Raw genomic sequence first — 19220 nt, 5'->3', positions numbered from 1 at the left:
TGTTCTTATTATGCCTGGTTTTGAATTTGTCGATCCTTTATTGATGATGGCTTTGGTTTTGTTCCTGTGTTTAGCCTATTATGGTTGTGGATTCTTTCTTGTTTAGTTGATGGAATTGTCCTTACTCAGATGGTGTTTGAGGAGTTGTGTTCTGTAGTTAAAATTGTGTTTGGTTGTTGCATAAAGTTTGTGTTCTGTTGTAGGATTTGTGTTTTACTGTTTAACAGTAAGGTTTTGTTTGTTGAAACAGAGTATGTATTATATTAATAATAGGTAGAATGTGACATTGGACAAGTTGACTCCTATCAAACTGACATCCATATGTCCTTTGTACAACAACATATAATTACTATACATAATCTACGCATCGAACCGTTACTTTTCTTACAACTACGTCATTAGAATTCATTCTTTATCTCGTTCTATTATTAAATTTCATCATCACAAGCCAGATAAATGTTGAGTAGCTATTAACCTCTCTCATGTGGTAGAGATTTTGGTTCAACACGATGATGAATGAACGAATTCTAAAAATTAGACTAGGGTTAACATAATAATATAACACCATGCCAAGTTGTACTGAGATGTGTTCAGTTCTAAATATATTCATAGTCAAAGGAATGTTGACCTTGCTCTATATATACCAGATTTAATGGTAAATACTTCTAGTTATTGCATCATTGTTTACTGGCAATAGAACCGCCAGAATTACGCATTTAATTTGCTAGGAAGGTGTGTACTTTATCGGATGTGTTATGCTTCTCACTGTGAAACTAGTTTATAAGAGGATAGTAATGAAATCAGTGAACATTTTGCAATATTTAAGTTAAAGTTAAATTAATAGTACATTAAATTCTTTTATTGTTTGATTATTGAACCTTCATAGTTGTGTACCTGGACTTTGACTGTAGATATAACCCGTTTTACCAACATTTATCAGCGTATCAGAGAAAGGCATTGTGTTACATTGAGTAATGACAACAGTGATTGAACTCAAGGATCAGTAAATTTACAGATTTTGTTTATCTGGGACGACTCGATTATTAATTTAAATCATGCCTACACCAAATGTAGACACCAGTAACAACGGTCCGGTTGTAAATAATAGCGATTCGTTAGAGGATGATCAGAATACAGAAGAGCAGAAAGAAGTAAATTGTGATATAAAAGATGAATTTTGTGATCCTGAAAATCCCAAGCCTATTAAATTCCAAGATGTAAGTGCTGCAGCTTTCAAAATTAAAGGCGGGATCCAAAAGACTCCATGTACCATATCTCGCATGTCAAATTTCACTGGAATTCAAATTTATTTCAAGAAGGAGTTCCTGCAATACACTGGAAGTTTTAAAGAAAGAGGTGCCAGATACACGTTGTTAATGCTATCTAAGGAGGAACGTTCTCGTGGTGTCATTGCTGCTAGTGCTGGAAATCATGCCTTAGCTCTTAGTTATCATGGTCAGCTGTTGAATATACCAGTAACTGTCATAATGCCCAGAATAGCACCGATTATGAAAGTAACTGCATGTGTTCATTTTGGCGCCCATGTTGTTGTTCATGGAAACGATATAGGTGAATCTAAGGATCACGCTCTCCAGGTGGCCAAAGAAAAGAATCTTATTTACATCAATGGTTACGACCATCCTCATATTTTAGCTGGTCAAGGAACAATGGGATTAGAAATAGTCGACCAAGTTCCTGATTTAGATGCCTGTATAATTCCTGTTGGAGGTGGCGGGTTAATTGCAGGAACGGCCTTGGCTATCAAAAGCTTACACCCAGATGTTCAGATTATCGGCGTCGAGTCTGAAAGATGCGCCAGTTTTTCAACAGCCTTAGAAGCAGGTCATCCGACATACACCAAAGCTTCATCATCAATAGCTGATGGATTAGCTGTACCTACAGTTGGTGTAAACGCTTTCGTTACAGCCAAACCTTTGATTGATAAAATGGTTACAGTTAAAGAGGAATATATAGCTTTGGCTATTTTACGTCTAATAGAATTGGAGAAAGCTGTCGTAGAAGGTGCTGGTGCTATTGGTTTAGCCGCCATTTTACAGAATCTTTTACCTGAGTTACAAGGGAAAAAGGTTGTGATTGCTCTTTGTGGTGGTAATATTGATACTACTGCTTTAGGTAGAGTTATAGAGAGAGGTCTAGCTGCTGATGGCAGATTGATAAGATTTGTTGTAACTGTAACGGACAGACCTGGTGGTATAGCTGATCTTACCAGACTTATAGCTGATCTCGGTGTTAGTATTAAAGATATCTTCCATGAAAGAGCTTGGTTAAAATCAGATGTGTTTGCTGTTCAGGTGAAATGTGTTGTGGAAACTAGAGACGCTGAACATACAAAAGAACTAGAAAATATTCTCCGAAAGAATTATTCTAAAATTGTTTGGGGTCCGGTCTATTTTTGAAATGCTTAGCCTTGTATTTCTTTTTAAAGCAGTGAATACTTTTGTTTGATGAGAAATTGGTTTTATTTTTATACCCAGAGTAACGATTTGTCAATTGGCTTACAGGATTGTTCTACACAATGGTGTAAAATCAATATTTTCCAGTTTTATTTTCCCTCTGAGAAATTTGATTGTAATTATATACTTCATTATATAAGGATACGCAAGTCTTAATTTCTTATTCACTCATGGTAGGCATAAAAACGCATAAAAAGACTGGAAGTTCAAAATGGTAAAAAAACATCACGAGCAAAAAAAATAAAGTCTCGGACCACGCTCTGAAGCTGTTGACAGATTCAGTTGTTTTAATTGGTTCAGGGGAGACAACAAAGATTCGTCTGTGCGCATAGGCTACATGTTCTTTGGTATGATCAGTCCTACTTTTCTGTACCCTGTGGCTAATGAAAACGGGCAACGCCATGCAGGGTGCAATGAGGAAATTCTCCAGGACAGCGCAGCACTTGCTCCACTATCGACGGAAACCAAGGAGCAGTGTGCATGTTCTTTAAGGGGGCGCCAAAATCCCTTTTTAACACTCGTCAGCAAAATTCCTCAATTCGCACAGCAGCGCCCCTCTATTATTTTTGATAAGCCCTATGCAAACCAGTGTGTAGACCGAACATCTGTCTCTATTCCAGCCTCTGCAATGATAGCTATTTGGACATATGTCAGCTGGTGTAAAAATAGGCCCTGTTAAATGGGACATTCCTCATCTCCGCAGGTGCGGGGGTTTTAAACCTATTTAGATACCTTCATCTGCAAAACCCATATAGGCCTATATTGGAAAGATGAATATTTTTGTAGTTCAGTCATACCATCATTTTCTCCCTACACCATTTATGTCACGTCTCTGGTTCCATCAAATTTTTTTTTGGCAAAACTGATCTAGCATCGGTCACAGGTTACAGTCACGTGATACTAACAAAACGAAAGTTACGGTGATGCCCAACACTTATTCATAATCATCTTAAAGGTAATTCAATATTATGTTAGAGAAAACGCATCTTTAAAGGTGTGGAAAATCCCCATTTAACAGGGTATTTTTTCTTCTGACTCTACTCCAGCTGACAAAATATCCATCAGAGACTGGATAAGAGGCAGATGTTTCGGACTAAACATGCTTTTTCTTCATTCCTGTGATTTAATTCTTGAAAATTTATGGGTGTGCGACTCAACTTAAAGCGTATTTGGGAAGCTATAAAATTCGTTTTCGGGCAATTGCCATGCATTATATTAGATGACTCTTTTCTTGAACTACATTTTTTGGTCATGATTTTGTTTTTTATCGTAGTATATCCAGGAGTATTAATTGCTATGTAAAACCCATCATGAAAAGCATTGTAAATTCGCCCACATGAAATGCTCGTAAACACTCTAGGAGGCACAACCCTGCAAAACATGTCCTTCAGAAGTTCTATAGAAAAATGTCCTATTATAGAACTGTCTTATAGAGATTCTAAAGAACAGCTCTATAAGAATTCTATAGATAATATTCCTACAGAAAATATTCCCATAGAAAATTTCTATAAGAAAACTTTCTATAGAATAAAAACCACAGGAAGATAATAATAAAAACATAGAAAAATGGAAATATGAAAAAGTTCTAATATTACATACCTTCTGGAGCTTTACTTAGCCTAGTCAGGAAAGCGGTGTCTTGAATCCTCCGCCATCCCGCCAGGTCATGAGACTTGATATTCGCAAATTGAAAAGCACGTTTTTCTGATGCAGGCTGAAATAAAATTAATTCACGATTTAACAATTGCTAAACATTTGCATGTTGAAAAGAAAAACAAGATTTCTTTATTGTTTCGTTTCGTCATACGTAATAAAAACATTCCAACTTTTTATTGCACTCTGCATCAGAAAAACGTGCTTTTTAATTCGTGAATAACAAGTCTCAAATGACCTGGCGGGATGACGGAGGCGTTTCGCCTTCGGCGGAGGATTAAAGACACCGTCTAGAAAGTGAAGTGGTTTGTCTAACTCGGCAGGAATCCAGAAACCCTAATTAGTAGTTATGGAGAATCAATCTTTTGAAATAGAGGTAAAAGAAGAAAAGAAAGTTGAAAATCTCCACTGTATTCTGTTTTTGAATGCAAATGCTTACCAGCAAAACAGTAATGTTTATATATAGATTTGAATTGTATTCTTCCATAAGAAAGAAGAAAGTTTCAAAAGGGAAATAATTATAACAGAACAATCATAACAAGGAAATATTTTCTTACTGTGTCTTTCTAATGTAGATATTGATATTTCTTTTATTTTCTTATTATATAGATATATAACGTCTCAAATATTTAAATCTCTATTGTATTTTAATTGTTTTCGTTCTTTGTTTATAGACCTGTTATTGAAGTCATTAAATTAATGTTTACATGCACAATGACGTTCACAATTTTAGAACCCATTGAATATATTGCCCTACTATTAAAAACAACCCAGTAAGTTCCCGGGGAATAGACCAAGTCTGTATGTACGAATTGCACCCATGGTAGAAAACGTTTAACTATAGAATGCCATTTACTTGAGAGAGACACTCTACAGAAAGCATCGGACGAGAACAACTTGGACGTGCATTGAGTTAACGTTAATCATTAATTCAGGTTGTATTCATCAATTGAGGCGTTTTCTGGCAAAGGGGCGAAAGTCAAGCTTTCAAGATTCTTTCAGTTCAGCCGCCGACCATTGAGCTAGACTTTCTATTCGCCAAGACTTTGAAATGTAGGCACTTATTAGGGTAGATAAACTTTAGCTGAAACCATAGGATTTAACTAATTATATGCCTAATACGTATTAATAATTAATGATGCGAAGTGGTCTCTTATGGTCCATTTTAGAAAGTTTAAACCCCGTCTGCACGATCCTGCAATCGTTCATAACATTATCATACATTTGTATGACCGTGTTCTTGGGGCAAATGTATGATCTTTTGGACTATGATGATTCTTTTATAAATTATAGCGAAGACGGAGCTTAAGCATTGTGGGGTGTATTTTTAAACCAAATTCTGAGTTGTTATTTCCGGTAGGACTAGTATTGGTCGACATAACTGGTTCTGGAGAAAGGCCATGTGTAACATTTTATGCTTTGTCAGTGGCATTACTATTTGATTTGATTTGTACCTGGTCCTGTTGAATGTCGAGTACTTCAACAATTGATCCAACAATAGAATTTTTTGGTCTCTTCAGGTCTTTACTGATTCACAATTTCTGTAACTTTGTGACGGTTCGTATGTACCTTGGTCTCAGAAACTGAAATTGTTCAGCTAATCTAATCAGGAATACCCTCGTCAAACAGGACTGCGACAATTCCCGCCACCAATTGCCATCAAACGTTAAAAACGCGAAAAAAGTCCGCATAAACTGCCAACTCTTAAACAGTCGCCGTCATGTTGCTACTTATGCGATCTTATAGTACCTTCAAAAATACTTAACTAGGAATTATTCTTTCTATTTCTATATGTCTTTTCTGCAGTCTCAAGAAAAGACGAGTCGTACTTTTATCTTTCAAACGCAAATAAATTTGGACACACATTGATTTGAAGACTCAAATTTCGGCGATTAGTTATTCCCAATAATGAGACTAAGGTACGATTGGTCACAAAAGTGGCGAGCCTATCCCTTAAGGTAAATTAAGTATTAGTCTATGTATTCCTCTCAAGGTTGAAACCCTGGCACTTGGTCGTTGATTGGTCAAAAAATTCTTCATGTGTCAGCTTTGTTGATTTTGTTAGCTTATAAAAAGGCAACAAATTTGTCATTTGAATATAAACTTACCTTGGTTTACAAGAACAAGTGTGAAAAAAGTGAACAGTAATTGTGAACTGGTTAAGTTTTAAGTTTTGTGTTTTTCTTCGAAGACACGAATATCATTTTTAATCATGTCTACACCAAGTGATATAAAAGATGAATTTTGTGACCCAGAAAATCCCAAACAAATTAAATTCCAGGATGTACAGGCTGCAGCTTTCAAAATTAAAGACGGGATCCAAAAGACTCCATGTACCAAATCCCGCATGTCAAATTTCACTGAAATGCAAATTTATGTCAAGAAGGAGTTCCTGCAATACACTGGAAGTTTTAAAGAAAGAGGTGCCAGATACACGTTGTTAATGCTATCTAATGAGGAACGTTCTCGTGGTGTCATTGCTGCTAGTGCTGGAAATCATGCCTTAGCTCTTAGTTATCATGGTAAGCTGTTGAATATACCAGTAACTGTGGTAATGCCAACAATTGCACCGGATGTGAAAAAGAAGGGATGTGTTAATTTTGAAGCCAATGTTATTGTTCATGGGAAAGATATAGGTGAATCTAAGGATCACGCTCTCCAGGTGGCCAAAGAAAAGAATCTTATTTACATCAATGGTTACGACCATCCTCATATTTTAGCTGGTCAAGGAACAATGGGATTAGAAATAGTCGACCAAGTGCCTGATTTAGATGCCTGTATAATTCCTGTTGGAGGTGGAGGGCTAATTGCAGGAACGGCCTTGGCTATCAAAAGATTAAATCCAAAGGTGAAGATCATCGGCGTCGAGTCTGAAAAATGTGCCAGTTTTTCAGCAGCTAGAGAAGCAGGTCATCCGACATACACCAAAGCTTCATCATCAATAGCTGATGGATTAGCTGTACCTACAGTTGGTGTAAACGCTTTCGTAACGGCCAAACCTTTGATTGATAAAATGGTTGTTGTTAAAGAAGAATATATAGATTTAGCTATTTTACGTCTGATAGAAGTGGAGAAAGCTGTCGTAGAAGGTGCTGGTGCTGTTGGTTTAGCCGCCATTTTACAGAATCTTTTACCTGAGTTAAAAGGGAAAAAGGTTGTGATACCTCTTTGTGGTGGTAATATTGATCCTAGAACTCTAATTAAAGTTATAGAGAGAGGTCTCGTTGTTGAGCAGTAACTGTAACAGACCACGGGTGAACAGACAGACCAATTTTATTAGTACAGATATTTGAAAATAGCAAAATTCTTCGCTAATGCTGCTTTCTTAAGACAGTTCTTATTTCTTTATCAAAATCGAAATTGTAATCTAGATTTGAACAGTACTGATCTATCCCCTCAGAACTAATGATTCTTTATTTCTTTTCAATTCAATTTCAATTTTTGAAAAATATTCTTGATTCGATTTCGCTTTTTTAAATATGTTACATTTGTGATAATCCTTTTCTTCATTAGCAGATAATTAGGAGTTAAATATAAAATTCACTTCTGTGCGTTTATATTAATTATTATATCGCTCTGAGCACTATTTTAACAGTGAAAATAGTTTTTTAATTGTATGTTAATTATTATTATATTTTTTTCTTTTGTAAATAATATTCTATTCATAAACATGTTTTATTGGGGTTGTAAAATGTCGAAAATCAGTTTTAGAAAAGTTTAATTATATTTAGTTTTTTTATCGTAATGTTATGTTTTAATGGAAGAATTTACTAGAAATAAGTAATGTTTATATATAGATCTGAATTGTATTCTTCCATAAGAAAGTTTCAAAAGGGAAATAATTATAACAGAACAATTATAGCAAAGAAATATTTTCTTACTGTGTCTTTCTAATGTAGATATTGATATTTCTTTTATTTTCTTATTATATAGATATATAACGTCTCAAATATTTAAATCTCTATTTCATTATAATTGTTTTCTTTCTTTGTTTATAAACCTGTTATTGTAGTTACATGTAGATAGATATTTTACAAATAAATGCTTGCATGCACAATGAGGTTATTATACTTTATTTTTTAAATATTCTAAAGATTTATTCAACCAAGTTGCATTATAATGGAATTTAAAGAGAGGCCATTTTGTGAATTGTAAAGATCCAAACACTTCAAATAAATTATTTTGTAATTAAGAACCAAGAACTTAATGTGACAGAACCTAAACAATTATTTTAAATCCAGCTTCTTCAAACTTTCATGACTTTACCTGAACGCCTTTCAATATTTATGTGACTACGCCCCACCCACGACTCTGCTAAAAGAAGACAACGCTAGATTACTTCTTCTTTATAGGCGAATTAATGTATGTTTATGGCACTTGCCATTCATATTGTTTATATGTTTATATACGCGTGTTACCAATGCAAGAATGGACAATGCCAATATTGAGAGTCTATAAAGTCTAGCTCACTGGTTGCCGACCGAATTGGCTTAGTTTGTAGGCACGAGTTTCACCCCTTGACGGAAACGTATAACATGTTCTGGACCTAACAATAAGATAGATAGAGAGAAGGCTGATGCACGTACAAATTTGAAAGGGACGCAACACAGGCCTCGTTTAGTTCAGTCAGCGGAGACCAATGAGCTAAAAGTTTTATTTGTATTGATATATACTAAAGCCAATTATTAGTTTCTGAACTGATATGAAGGTCGTTTCGATTCTAATATCAATACACACCTAATCTGATAATAATTTTACGACGTAAGCCACGCTGCTGAACGCATGTGTGCTCTTCATATTGTAATCAAGTCAAATGTAGAGGTGTTTTCTGTCAAAGGGATGCAACTCGTAAATGAAATATATCCGGAGGGGCAGTTTGCTGGTAAGTGGTATTGTCTGTATAGATTGGTCACGATAGGCCTGACTACCGTACCTGACACGATATCTGATGTTCAGCACAAAACATCTATGAATAATCTTCAGTAAAACATATTCTGTTTGAATTGAAATAGTTTTCATGTTGAAATCCATAGTCTCTACTTGTGACCTAGGCCAGTGCTTCTATAGGAGAGTATCTTCTATAACACCTAAAACAAACCACATTGAAAAGCTAAAGATGGAATATTTTGCGAAAAATATCTTCAAGAAGAGATCTAACCCCAAAATTATAATATCCCCTTCTATTTTAACTTCTCTTATGGTATTATATCTTTTTGTACAATATAAATTACTATGTCGTGAAGAAGACCCTATACTAATATTGATCTTTTCTAAACTCTTCACTCTTATCAATCCTAGCCAAAACATAAAAAGGTCAAAACAAAGATGGAGTTAGTACTGTTCTCCATTTACTTTGTTGGCGTTGTATCTTCCATGCGTTCTGTTCCGAAATACCCAATAACAGCATCTTGGTTTAAGGATCGATTCTCTTCACAAGAATGGGTAGCTTCTCTACAGGAGTTTCAGCTTCAAGGGGGAGATACTGTATGGCTTCGAGCTCAACCGGTTGTGATTCGCAGCAAAGAGGATTTGCAGCGTGACCCAAGCTTTGTTTGGTGTGGAAGTCGGAAAAGTAGTACAGGGGTAACTGGTACAAGATGTTATGACGAAGCTGTTCAGGAACTTAGTCAACATGATCTGATCGTCAGGACGTTTTTAACCTACAACTATGAAGAGAATTTCAGCAACAGCATTATGTTATGTCCGAAGTATGATCTAAAAATCATCAGCTCAAGAATATACTATCGTATTGTTCTACCACTTGAGAAAGTTCAGTAAGTTATCAACTAAATCAATATTTTGTACAAGTAAAGCAAGCGAAACTATTTTTTTGCAGTTCATCTGCCTATACAGGCGATTTAAACTTAATAGTTTTCTATTTTAGAAACCCATGTGAGCTGCCAGCAAATTCGTCGGTAGCTGTCCTTTTTACCTCATTTGCTGGTACAGACCCACATGAACTATTGGTTGAAACAGCTTCACAGATGAACATGAGCGTATTCTTTGGTCTTCCGTCATTTCCTACCCAATCCGGTACAGGATTTGTTACAGAGCTTACTGAAGCTTATCACTGGTGGATTTTCAGAGTGCTCACAGAACATAAACAAAGATACAATGAGCTGTTCATGAAGAATTCTGGAGTTTCTATTTACGATACAGTTAAAGGGTATTATTCTACAGACGAATGTTGCTTGGGTGACGTATCCGTAGACTCGTTTTATGTTGAGCTGTACAAACTAATCGGAAATACCGTTCATTCATTTAGCAAACTTTTTACGATTTCTCCATATGTGGATCTAAATCGATCCCAAGTAAACCTCAGTGTAGAACAACATGTCCAGGGATTTGAAATCTTGGCTCAATGTCATGCTGATGTTATAGCTGTACAAGAAGGGCGCGGTGCTGGTAAAGGGTGTTACTATTGGGAAACGGAAATAAACAAAACTGTTCAAGAAGTCGATCCAGTTTTAGACGATATCATTCACTACATTGATCCAAAAATAAAGCCGGATGTGACGTACAGCGAGGCATTTACAGCAAGCAATCAAGAGGTAATTTTTGTCTTATATCGGGTGAATCAGAAAAAAACAATAATACTTTTCATTTTAGTATTTAGAAGTATCAAAGTTAAGATCATAATATTTTGACCTCTTATTTATAGAAATACAAGACAGCACAATTTTCAGCACAAACTGCTCATATACTCTTTTTCCAAGACCAATTTGCGGATTAGCAAAAATTAAAAAAAAATGAATGACCAATCCTTATTCATCTCCCGATTGCAATTCAAAAATTTCAGTGTGAGAAACTTTCAAGTTGAGAAAGTTTACATTAGATAATCAAATTTCTTCATGAAAAGGGAACCGAAGGACACAATTAGACAAGAGACTAAAATACATCTTGCCGAAATCAGAAGATAATTCTGGCGTGGAAAGAGCATCAATGAGCAGTTTGTACTGAACATTTGTTCAATTATAGATGAAATTGGATTAAAGTGAAATTGCAAAAATACTTTTAGCATTGAAATTTTTGACAAAGAATAATTGAAATGTGGACATTTCAATGTGTTTCGAACTATGAAGTTAATTTTTGTGAAAATATAAATATGCAATATATAGATCTATAATTATGTGGCTAAAAGTTTATTCATTATGAATAATCCTGACACGTTTTTTCTGAGTCACCCGATATATACGATCTCACATAAATGCATTTTGATAGTTGGTGTACATCAAAGCAAAATAGACAACAGTAGAATATTCTGTTCAAATCAAAATCTTATACCATAAATTCAGTTAACAGATGACATTAACTGATACAAGAAACAAACATAATTTACAATGATAACAAATTAGGCTCCTGTCGCCTTTACTTAGTCAAATCATGATGCGCATGCTATATACATTTTAGCCAGGCGTAACAAGGATGTGGCATGTCATTTATTTCCAGGTATTCAGAGCTTTCTCTGAAGTAAGAGACAGAATGGTTCATAAATCTGGCTTCAAATTTCAATTCTGGTTGAACGTTGAAGCTTTTGAGTACATAAGAGATGATCCCTGTCTACCAGTAGATGTACCAGGCTCCGGAATGGCAGAACTATTGGACAGAACTTCCAAAGAAAGAATCGATAGATCATTAACTGTTGCTGGAGCTTTTACTCAGAAGATCATTTCCTTTGCTTGGGACTCGGACTATGTTTGTGTGTCCAAGAAATACAATGAAAGTTTAGCTTCTACTATCAGAAGAGACTATGGGCGACCTATTATATCAAATTGTTCTTTCCATTCAGCTTCAAATATGTCAGTGGTAGTTATCGGCTATAATCTTGCTGGATTGATGCAAAAGTTTCAGGTAAAATTGTCATTCAAATGGTGGAACATCTGAATTTGGTCAATTCGAGAGACAAAATTAAATGTTAAGGCAATTGAATCTTGAATAGAAATTTCCTTATTTGAACCAATAGTATTTGGTCCAGAGATTGTGACTCCATTAAGTTTGTGAAATGTAAAAGATGACAATGGTGGTGTACAGAAATGTTTTTCTAAAGAAAATAAAGACCTTTTTCTTCTTAACAGTCCAATTGCATAGGCATGCAAAGTCAAATTATATCATTATCATCATTTCCAATCAAAACAAACCCATTTATAAGAATTGTTGTTGTAGGTGAACTATCCTACAAGAAATGGTAAAAGGCAGGAGACTGAGTTATATGGATATTATTATGAAACAGATTATGGTGTTCAACATGATAGAGTACCATCATTACAGTATGTACAATTGTTTGATGTTCCTGATGTTTATACTAATCTAGCTATGAAAGGCTATGTTGAAGTGTTGGCTACAGGTTCCTATAATAAATGTGTGTTTGTATATGACTATTCCTAACGATAATAAAACACTACTAAAAACTTTCCTTCAATGATGGTGTTTATATCGAACTACGGGCAGAAACTTTTAAGATCAGCATATGTTACCAAGGAGACTTTCTGGATAGAGAAACCCCTTGATATAAACTATCACAGTGTGTTGGTATTGGATAAACAATTGGTGGTCAAAGGTTCCATCGTTCCTTATTTCCTCATCTAGTTGATCGAGCTGTGGTATTGATAATCTGGTATTGATAATCTGGGAATGATCATTGATAGGTGTGACAAGGGACATGCTGGTAGACAAAATCTTCAAACTTTATCCTTGATTACTAAAATTATTTCTTTCTTCCTCTCTTGCACAGCATGATCATAGATCGAAAGGTGCATACATGGGTAACAACAATATTTTGGCTTATAAAACAGACTAAACATAAACTCGGATCAATGTGTAATCTTTTTTAACAAACAAATGTTTAACAATGGGACAATAAGCTATATCTATAAGTAGTTAACATAATTTGAGACAAAATCAACAATAGAAGGCTTTATATATACTACATGAGTTCTAGAATAATTTTAGACAAAGCAACACTCTATAGCTTATCAAGCCAATTCGTTGACACTGATCCACTTATCAATAACACAAAGTGGTTGAATCAGGAATGTTGTCTGGCATTGAACATACAGCACCTTACAGAGAGTCCCCCAAACAACTCAACTCATTGATGACTTGAACTATAGTTGAGCAAAGAAGTTTGTGCACATTTTGGTATAATTCAAATCAGAAACAAGAACAGTTCATTTGATTTAAAGCCAAATAAATTTCAATGGTTATTGGTATTATAGAATCCAAACTAAAATTATCATTATCATTTAAACTAGAAATTAGTGACAAAACACAAGACAATATTATGGAACATGTGCCTAACCTTATAAAGTTAATATTGTCTTGTGTTTGGTTATATGTGCTCCTCGCTTCTATATGTTGTTCAAACAAATTAGTGGACTGTCTTGAATCATCACTGGATGTGTAGAAATATCTTGTGGACGCCTTAGTGATCCCACTGATGGTAGTAGGTAGGCTACTTTATCTTGATATAGTCGAGATATTGGTACACATAGGATGTGATTCAAAACATAAAAACAAGTAGTCCACTATAGTTTAGGTAGTTTCCATAGTAATGATCAAACCAGTAATCTGTCTTTTGAGAACTAAACAACCTAAAAATAAAATTGACTGCTCGTGTTAATGTTTTGAATGTTCACACATACACACAAATATCAATGTTTGCTTCACTAAAATAACTTGTTACTGACTAGAGTAACATAATGTAACCAACAAGTTATATATTCTAATTAATACTTATAGCAATATGATACATATAAGATATATATAGGTTGTTATACAAGTAGTTTGATGAAATGGGTTCTAATGAAACACAATCTCAGTACATCAGAGTTTTCAATCTTGAAAGTAAAAAAGATTTAAAATAGGCAATAAAAGCGTCTACTAACAAAGTCAATGCCTTCAGAAAAATGATTCAAATGTCAATTACAAACCAAATTTGCAACAAAAACTCAAAATAGTACCTACATCAAGGATTTTGGCAACTTGAATAAGCTAGTCATATAAAACAAATTACATGTACGAAAATGTGCATAGATGTAACATGGTTTAAAACATATTTTAAGATATTGAAACTAAATTAAACAGATGAGTTGTCAGACCCCAATGAAAAAAAAAACACTAAAGAAGGTTATAAGATAGCAAATTAATGATCTTCAAGCTTGAAGTTAGCTGCAGTAATAAAGGAAAATGGAGAAATGCAAAATATGAATATCATATATGAAAAATTAAATTTGAATCTCTTTAATTTGGAGTGCATATAAATAACTCCACATATAGCACTGTTTCATTTAAAAAAAATTCACTTTTAGATTTACAAAATTATGAACTCCTATGTGAGCCAATTACTATAATAATACATGATAAGAGAAGATATAGATATAGATATAAATGTAAATACAATAGAATAATATCTCCTGAACAATTATTTTTCTTAAATGCAACAGAATAGAACACATGATATTGTAACACATGAAATAATATTGTAACATGATATTATATAATAATGCACTATATTGTATAGTAACACATGAAAATATATTGTCACACATATCAAATCATAACATATGATATTACATAACGCATGTTATCATATTGTAACATGATATTATAACACATCGTATTATATTGTAAAACATAATATTAAATTGTAAAACATAATATTGTAACTAACATCTACTAAATAATGATTATAATGCTGTATTGTCTATATTTGCTTTTATTTTACATAACAGTGCTTGGAATAAAAAGACTAGGTTAAGAATATCTATTTTTTCATTGCAAGATCTTATCTAAATTCAGTTCCATAAAATAAGATCACAACAAAATCCTCTAAACATAATATCTACAGCTCAAGAGTTACTGCTTAAATACGCCACTGGATAAGCATGTCGCTTCATAGAATTGTAAAAGAGAAAGGGAATATTTTCAAAAATAGAAAAAGTCCATCAAAGCTTGGAGCTCCGAGCTATAGTGCCTGAAGTCTTATACAAGAAGCATTTAAGAGACATAGCACCATCTAAACATCTGATTTACCAGCATTATCCACATTATATTCACAAATTACAGAAGTCATGACCGCATTGGTTATAACTTCATAATAAGTGGAATTGATAACAGTCTAAGTTGCCACATAAAGTTTTCCAAATTGTGGTAAACAAGAGGCTCAATTTTTATTTTATATTTTTATGTAAAGTGATATAGATATCTGCTCTATGGAATGGTAAAGCAAATATTCAGATGAAAATGTTATTTTTATGTGAAAATACTGACTAATTTATCTTATAAATACTTGAACCTTTATACCTATTCTCTTAAAGAATAGATCTCTGGATGCATTTTTGAGCATAGTTATTGGAGTTTTATAAATATAGACATTTACTATGAGCAAAACAAGTTATTTATATCACAGTAGGTCCCTATTAGCCTGATTGTTCATATCTTATGATCATTGGTATATTCTAGCTTAACGTAACGTAATTTACCACACTATCAAAATTGAAATTTCATTGTTATGAGCTAATTCATATTTGAACATATTTGAAGTCAAAAAGCCGTACAGACAGACAGGGGCGACGACAAAAAACGTCCACATTTCCATGTATAAAAACAGCTCAATAATGTTTGGAACAAAAGTCAGATAAGACATTCAAATATTGCTAAATAACAAATCAAATTTTGGATAAATATGAACAATTTAAATAACAATGATAAGAAATTTTTTGGATGCTGTGAAAGCATAAAAACATGTTGTACAACATATATTAACCTATAGCAGACAATTAGAAAGGCATCCAAAGCTGAGGTATGATTTTGATAAAACATTAACAAAAGGTCACTTTGTATTTGTTAATGTATGAATATGGAACATCATTACAAGAAGAATGACTAACATTACAACAATATAGTCTTTTGGGTTTTTTTTTCAATTTAGTCTTTTCGAGGATCATCTTATTTCCCTTAAAACTGAAGACAAAATATGTTTAGGCAATGTGCAAGGCATCCTTTGAGACTACAGACAAGGTTTTGCACTATTTCCAAACCACTTTATAACACACAAAAAAATCCTAAATACTGAAAGTGAAGCAGTATACCACTTTTGCAAAATTATCAAAAAGAATCCCAAAGTTTAAATGCATGATCACATGTACATTATATGTACATAATTAATCTTAAATGCCAGCACTGATTCCATATATATGTATTTACAACAATGGCCGCATAAAATCAGAAAGTTTCTATTCAGAGGTCATACAACATTTATTAACATTAACTTAAACTTAAACTTTGTCAAAATTAAACTATTTATTGTTTTCTCTTAATAATCAGGCTCTTCATGGACATGTCTGCTGTTTTAATTTCTTCCATTAAGATATATATTTTTCTAGATATTTGATTTACCAGTGATAGAACTCTTTCTCAGCTGAACAAATCTTACATCTGTTTCCTGTACAATATGCACTAGTAGTGACTGCAGATCAGATTGAGTTCTAACTAGTAGCAAAACAAATATTTTGAACAAAAATTGTGTCATCAGGTCAAACTTGACTGTGGGATGTCGTCTGATCTTGAGCTGAAATCCAATTGTTGAAATAGTATACCAATAACCACTGTACTATTCTACATAAAACAACAATGTCAAAGATTGAAATGCAACAAGTCACTAAGTCTCATATAATTGTAAATCTAATTTAACTACCACTTCCCCACTATCTACTTCTAATAATGTTAATCTTTTAGTTATAGGACCTCTTCTAGCTTTACTTTCAGCTAATACTTCTTTCACACGGATTTCAGTTCTTCCTAGAAAATCTAAAAAAAAAAACACAACAAATAAAAAAAATAATAGTGATAAGATTGATTTACCACGAGATACTTGAAATCTAAAATTAAAACCATTTTTTAATTCTTTGCAGATGCATCATATGTTCAGTCATTTGTTTTTTTTTTTAAAATCTGGAAAGCTTATATAACACTACTTTACTTCTTATTCAATAAAATAAATGCTTTCAATCAAGTACTATAAAAAAAAAAGGTTAAATTACGTATATCTGTATGTGTATCTAATCAATAAATGACACAAAATCTAAAATCATTTTTCTTTAAGAGAAAGGTAATTTTCAATTAAAGCTATCATGTTCATTAAATTCAATTGGGAATGACCACAATACTTATAAGCAAAACATGGTAGCTTTAATTTTAACATTTTTTTTTTGTATAAGTTAAACCTTCTTGGAAAAAGCCATTAGCCATATGCAGTGACAAATTGGAAAAATTAGTTTCAGAGTGTGCATTCCCTGCTTAACTGGCAACAAGGACAGTAATTATGGGGAAAAGGTCAAATTTAGTCTTCAACTTACCATTTGGTGAATAAATATCTTGATCAAATACTGAGATACATAATACATCTTGATTTAAATCTTTTATAGTAAACTGCATGGAATTATTCCATTTAGGATTCAGAGTTCCTGGAACTACTTTAGTTCTGTGTTCTTGAGAACCCATACTCACTTCACAATATGGATCACTTTTACCTATAAATGGAAAATACATGAAACTTCATTACTTTATTAGACAGACATTTATAAAAACTATCCTACCTTTGAGACATGTTAGAATTTAGTGGACTTTACTTCAATCTGATAAAAATATAGATCTTGATGCATTGTTTTGAATTTTTTCCTTGAGTGACTCCATTCAAAATCTAGAATTAACTTGACATCATCTTACAAACAAGGCTGATACTTTCAAACTTTTAAAAGCAGGATGTTTCTTGAGTAAAATCCTATGAAAATGTGGCACCCCACAACATATTTCGAATCAACTTCATATTTGAAGAATGAAGTACTGACAAATAAATTTTTATACCAAAAGTTGGTTTTTGGGACAAATGTTATAATCATTTGTTTAAAATGAAGCCTAATGACAGTCTTCTTTGAAGTCTATTTCCTAGATACATGCAGTAAATATTAAAAGTTAAAAAATAAATCTCATCTACTCAGTAATAAAAGAATATTAAAAGTGCTACATTAATATTAATTTCATGCTTGATTATTATATTGATATGTCAGAATAATGATTTCATGCGTATATTTTGTTCCTTGTTAGAAGACTTGTGAGACAAGATACCTTCAGGGGCCTTCAATAGAGGCTGATAAAAGTTCAAAGTATGGTATCAAAGAGGTTCAATAAATGTTTATCATATATCTATATAAGGGGCCAAAAAGGTGAATTCTGAACTGTGAAAGATAATGAAAGAATAATAGAAAAAGGTGCAAATGACTTTGAGGGAACCATGTTTTTAATTCTGGGGAGTGTCAGGCAGGAAACCAGAATAATAATGCTGAAAGCGATACCCGGAAGGGAATCAAAATTTCAACACTGACGTCTGTACCAGTATGGGAGCCAGGTTTTCAATGCTAAAAGAATGTTGAATGCCTACCATTTTGGTCACTAGCTTTAAGATTGGAACCTTCTAATATAACCACTAGTAGCCTGCCTACACCAGGCGTTCTCCTCACTAAGATAGGGTGAAAGAAAAAAAACATAACACAAACTAAAAACATGCTTGGTGATGTTATACATGTTTGATTTTGGCCACTGTAATGCTTCATTTTTCACAGCAAATTTTTCCAATCAAATAAAAGTTTAGGTTTGAATAGATCAAGGGTTCAATCAAGATGATCCCCTTAACGAGAACATTTTAGAAAATAAACATCATGTTATTGTTTCATTTCTTTTAAATTTTAATCTTATATTAGAGATCGCAAACATATCAATTTTTTCTATTAACAGTTTAGAAAACAAAGCATCTCTGTGACCAAATATAGAAGTCATTCTAAAGAACAGGGTTAATGATGAGGTGAAACAAATCAACTATCAGGGTTAAACTTAACTGGAATTCTAAAATTGTGTAACTCATGCTGAAATTCAAACTGGTAAAATTATGGCCATATTTTGAAATAAAAAATCCAGAATCCGCAAAGACTCCTCAATTATAAAATCAAAATCTCACTGAACGTAATAAAATTACCAAATAAATATTTGCTAAATTACGGAGCCCCTAAGGCGCAATTGNAAACATATTTATTTATTATT

General features: G+C 33.2%; 4 protein-coding genes across 4 annotated transcripts in view; 3 read left to right on the top strand and 1 right to left on the bottom strand.

Annotated features, from left to right (window-relative positions):
* The first annotated feature begins 432 nt into the window (after positions 1-432).
* LOTGIDRAFT_183268 (hypothetical protein) lies at positions 433-2621 on the top strand. The gene has a single exon (XM_009062027.1). It carries the CDS (start codon positions 1056-1058, stop codon positions 2415-2417), a length of 1362 nt encoding a protein of 453 aa, XP_009060275.1. The 5' UTR covers positions 433-1055; the 3' UTR covers positions 2418-2621.
* A 3718-nt stretch (positions 2622-6339) lies between these two features.
* Positions 6340-7365, top strand: LOTGIDRAFT_154332 (hypothetical protein; the record flags this gene model as incomplete). Its single annotated transcript, XM_009062026.1, has 1 exon — positions 6340-7365. The coding sequence occupies one exon, from the start codon at positions 6340-6342 to the stop codon at positions 7363-7365; it is 1026 nt and encodes a 341-aa protein (XP_009060274.1).
* Positions 7366-9452: 2087 nt separating this feature from the next.
* LOTGIDRAFT_154331 (hypothetical protein) lies at positions 9453-12512 on the top strand (the record flags this gene model as incomplete). Its single annotated transcript, XM_009062025.1, has 4 exons — positions 9453-9901; positions 10012-10678; positions 11577-11978; positions 12291-12512. The coding sequence occupies 4 exons, from the start codon at positions 9453-9455 to the stop codon at positions 12510-12512; spliced, it is 1740 nt and encodes a 579-aa protein (XP_009060273.1).
* Positions 12513-16785: 4273 nt separating this feature from the next.
* LOTGIDRAFT_106084 (hypothetical protein) overlaps positions 16786-19220 on the bottom strand; it is a gene marked incomplete at both ends in the record, with an annotated part of 25857 nt that continues 23422 nt past the window's right edge. Inside the window, 3 exons of the mRNA XM_009062024.1 lie at positions 16786-16934; positions 17483-17656; positions 18565-18642. Coding sequence (XP_009060272.1) covers positions 16786-16934; positions 17483-17656; positions 18565-18642 — 401 coding nt within the window. The remainder of the gene's footprint in view (positions 16935-17482; positions 17657-18564; positions 18643-19220) is intronic.

This window comes from Lottia gigantea (assembly GCF_000327385.1).
Source record: "Lottia gigantea unplaced genomic scaffold LOTGIsca_5, whole genome shotgun sequence".
NCBI lineage: Eukaryota > Metazoa > Mollusca > Gastropoda > Lottiidae > Lottia > Lottia gigantea.
Note: the sequence above shows the minus strand (reverse complement) of the source record. Positions and strands in the feature narration are given on the sequence as shown.

Coding starts and splice junctions, on each gene's coding strand:
- LOTGIDRAFT_183268 (XM_009062027.1), top strand. CDS start 1,056: ATGCCTACACCAAATGTAGACACCAGTAACAACGGTCCGGTTGTAAAT.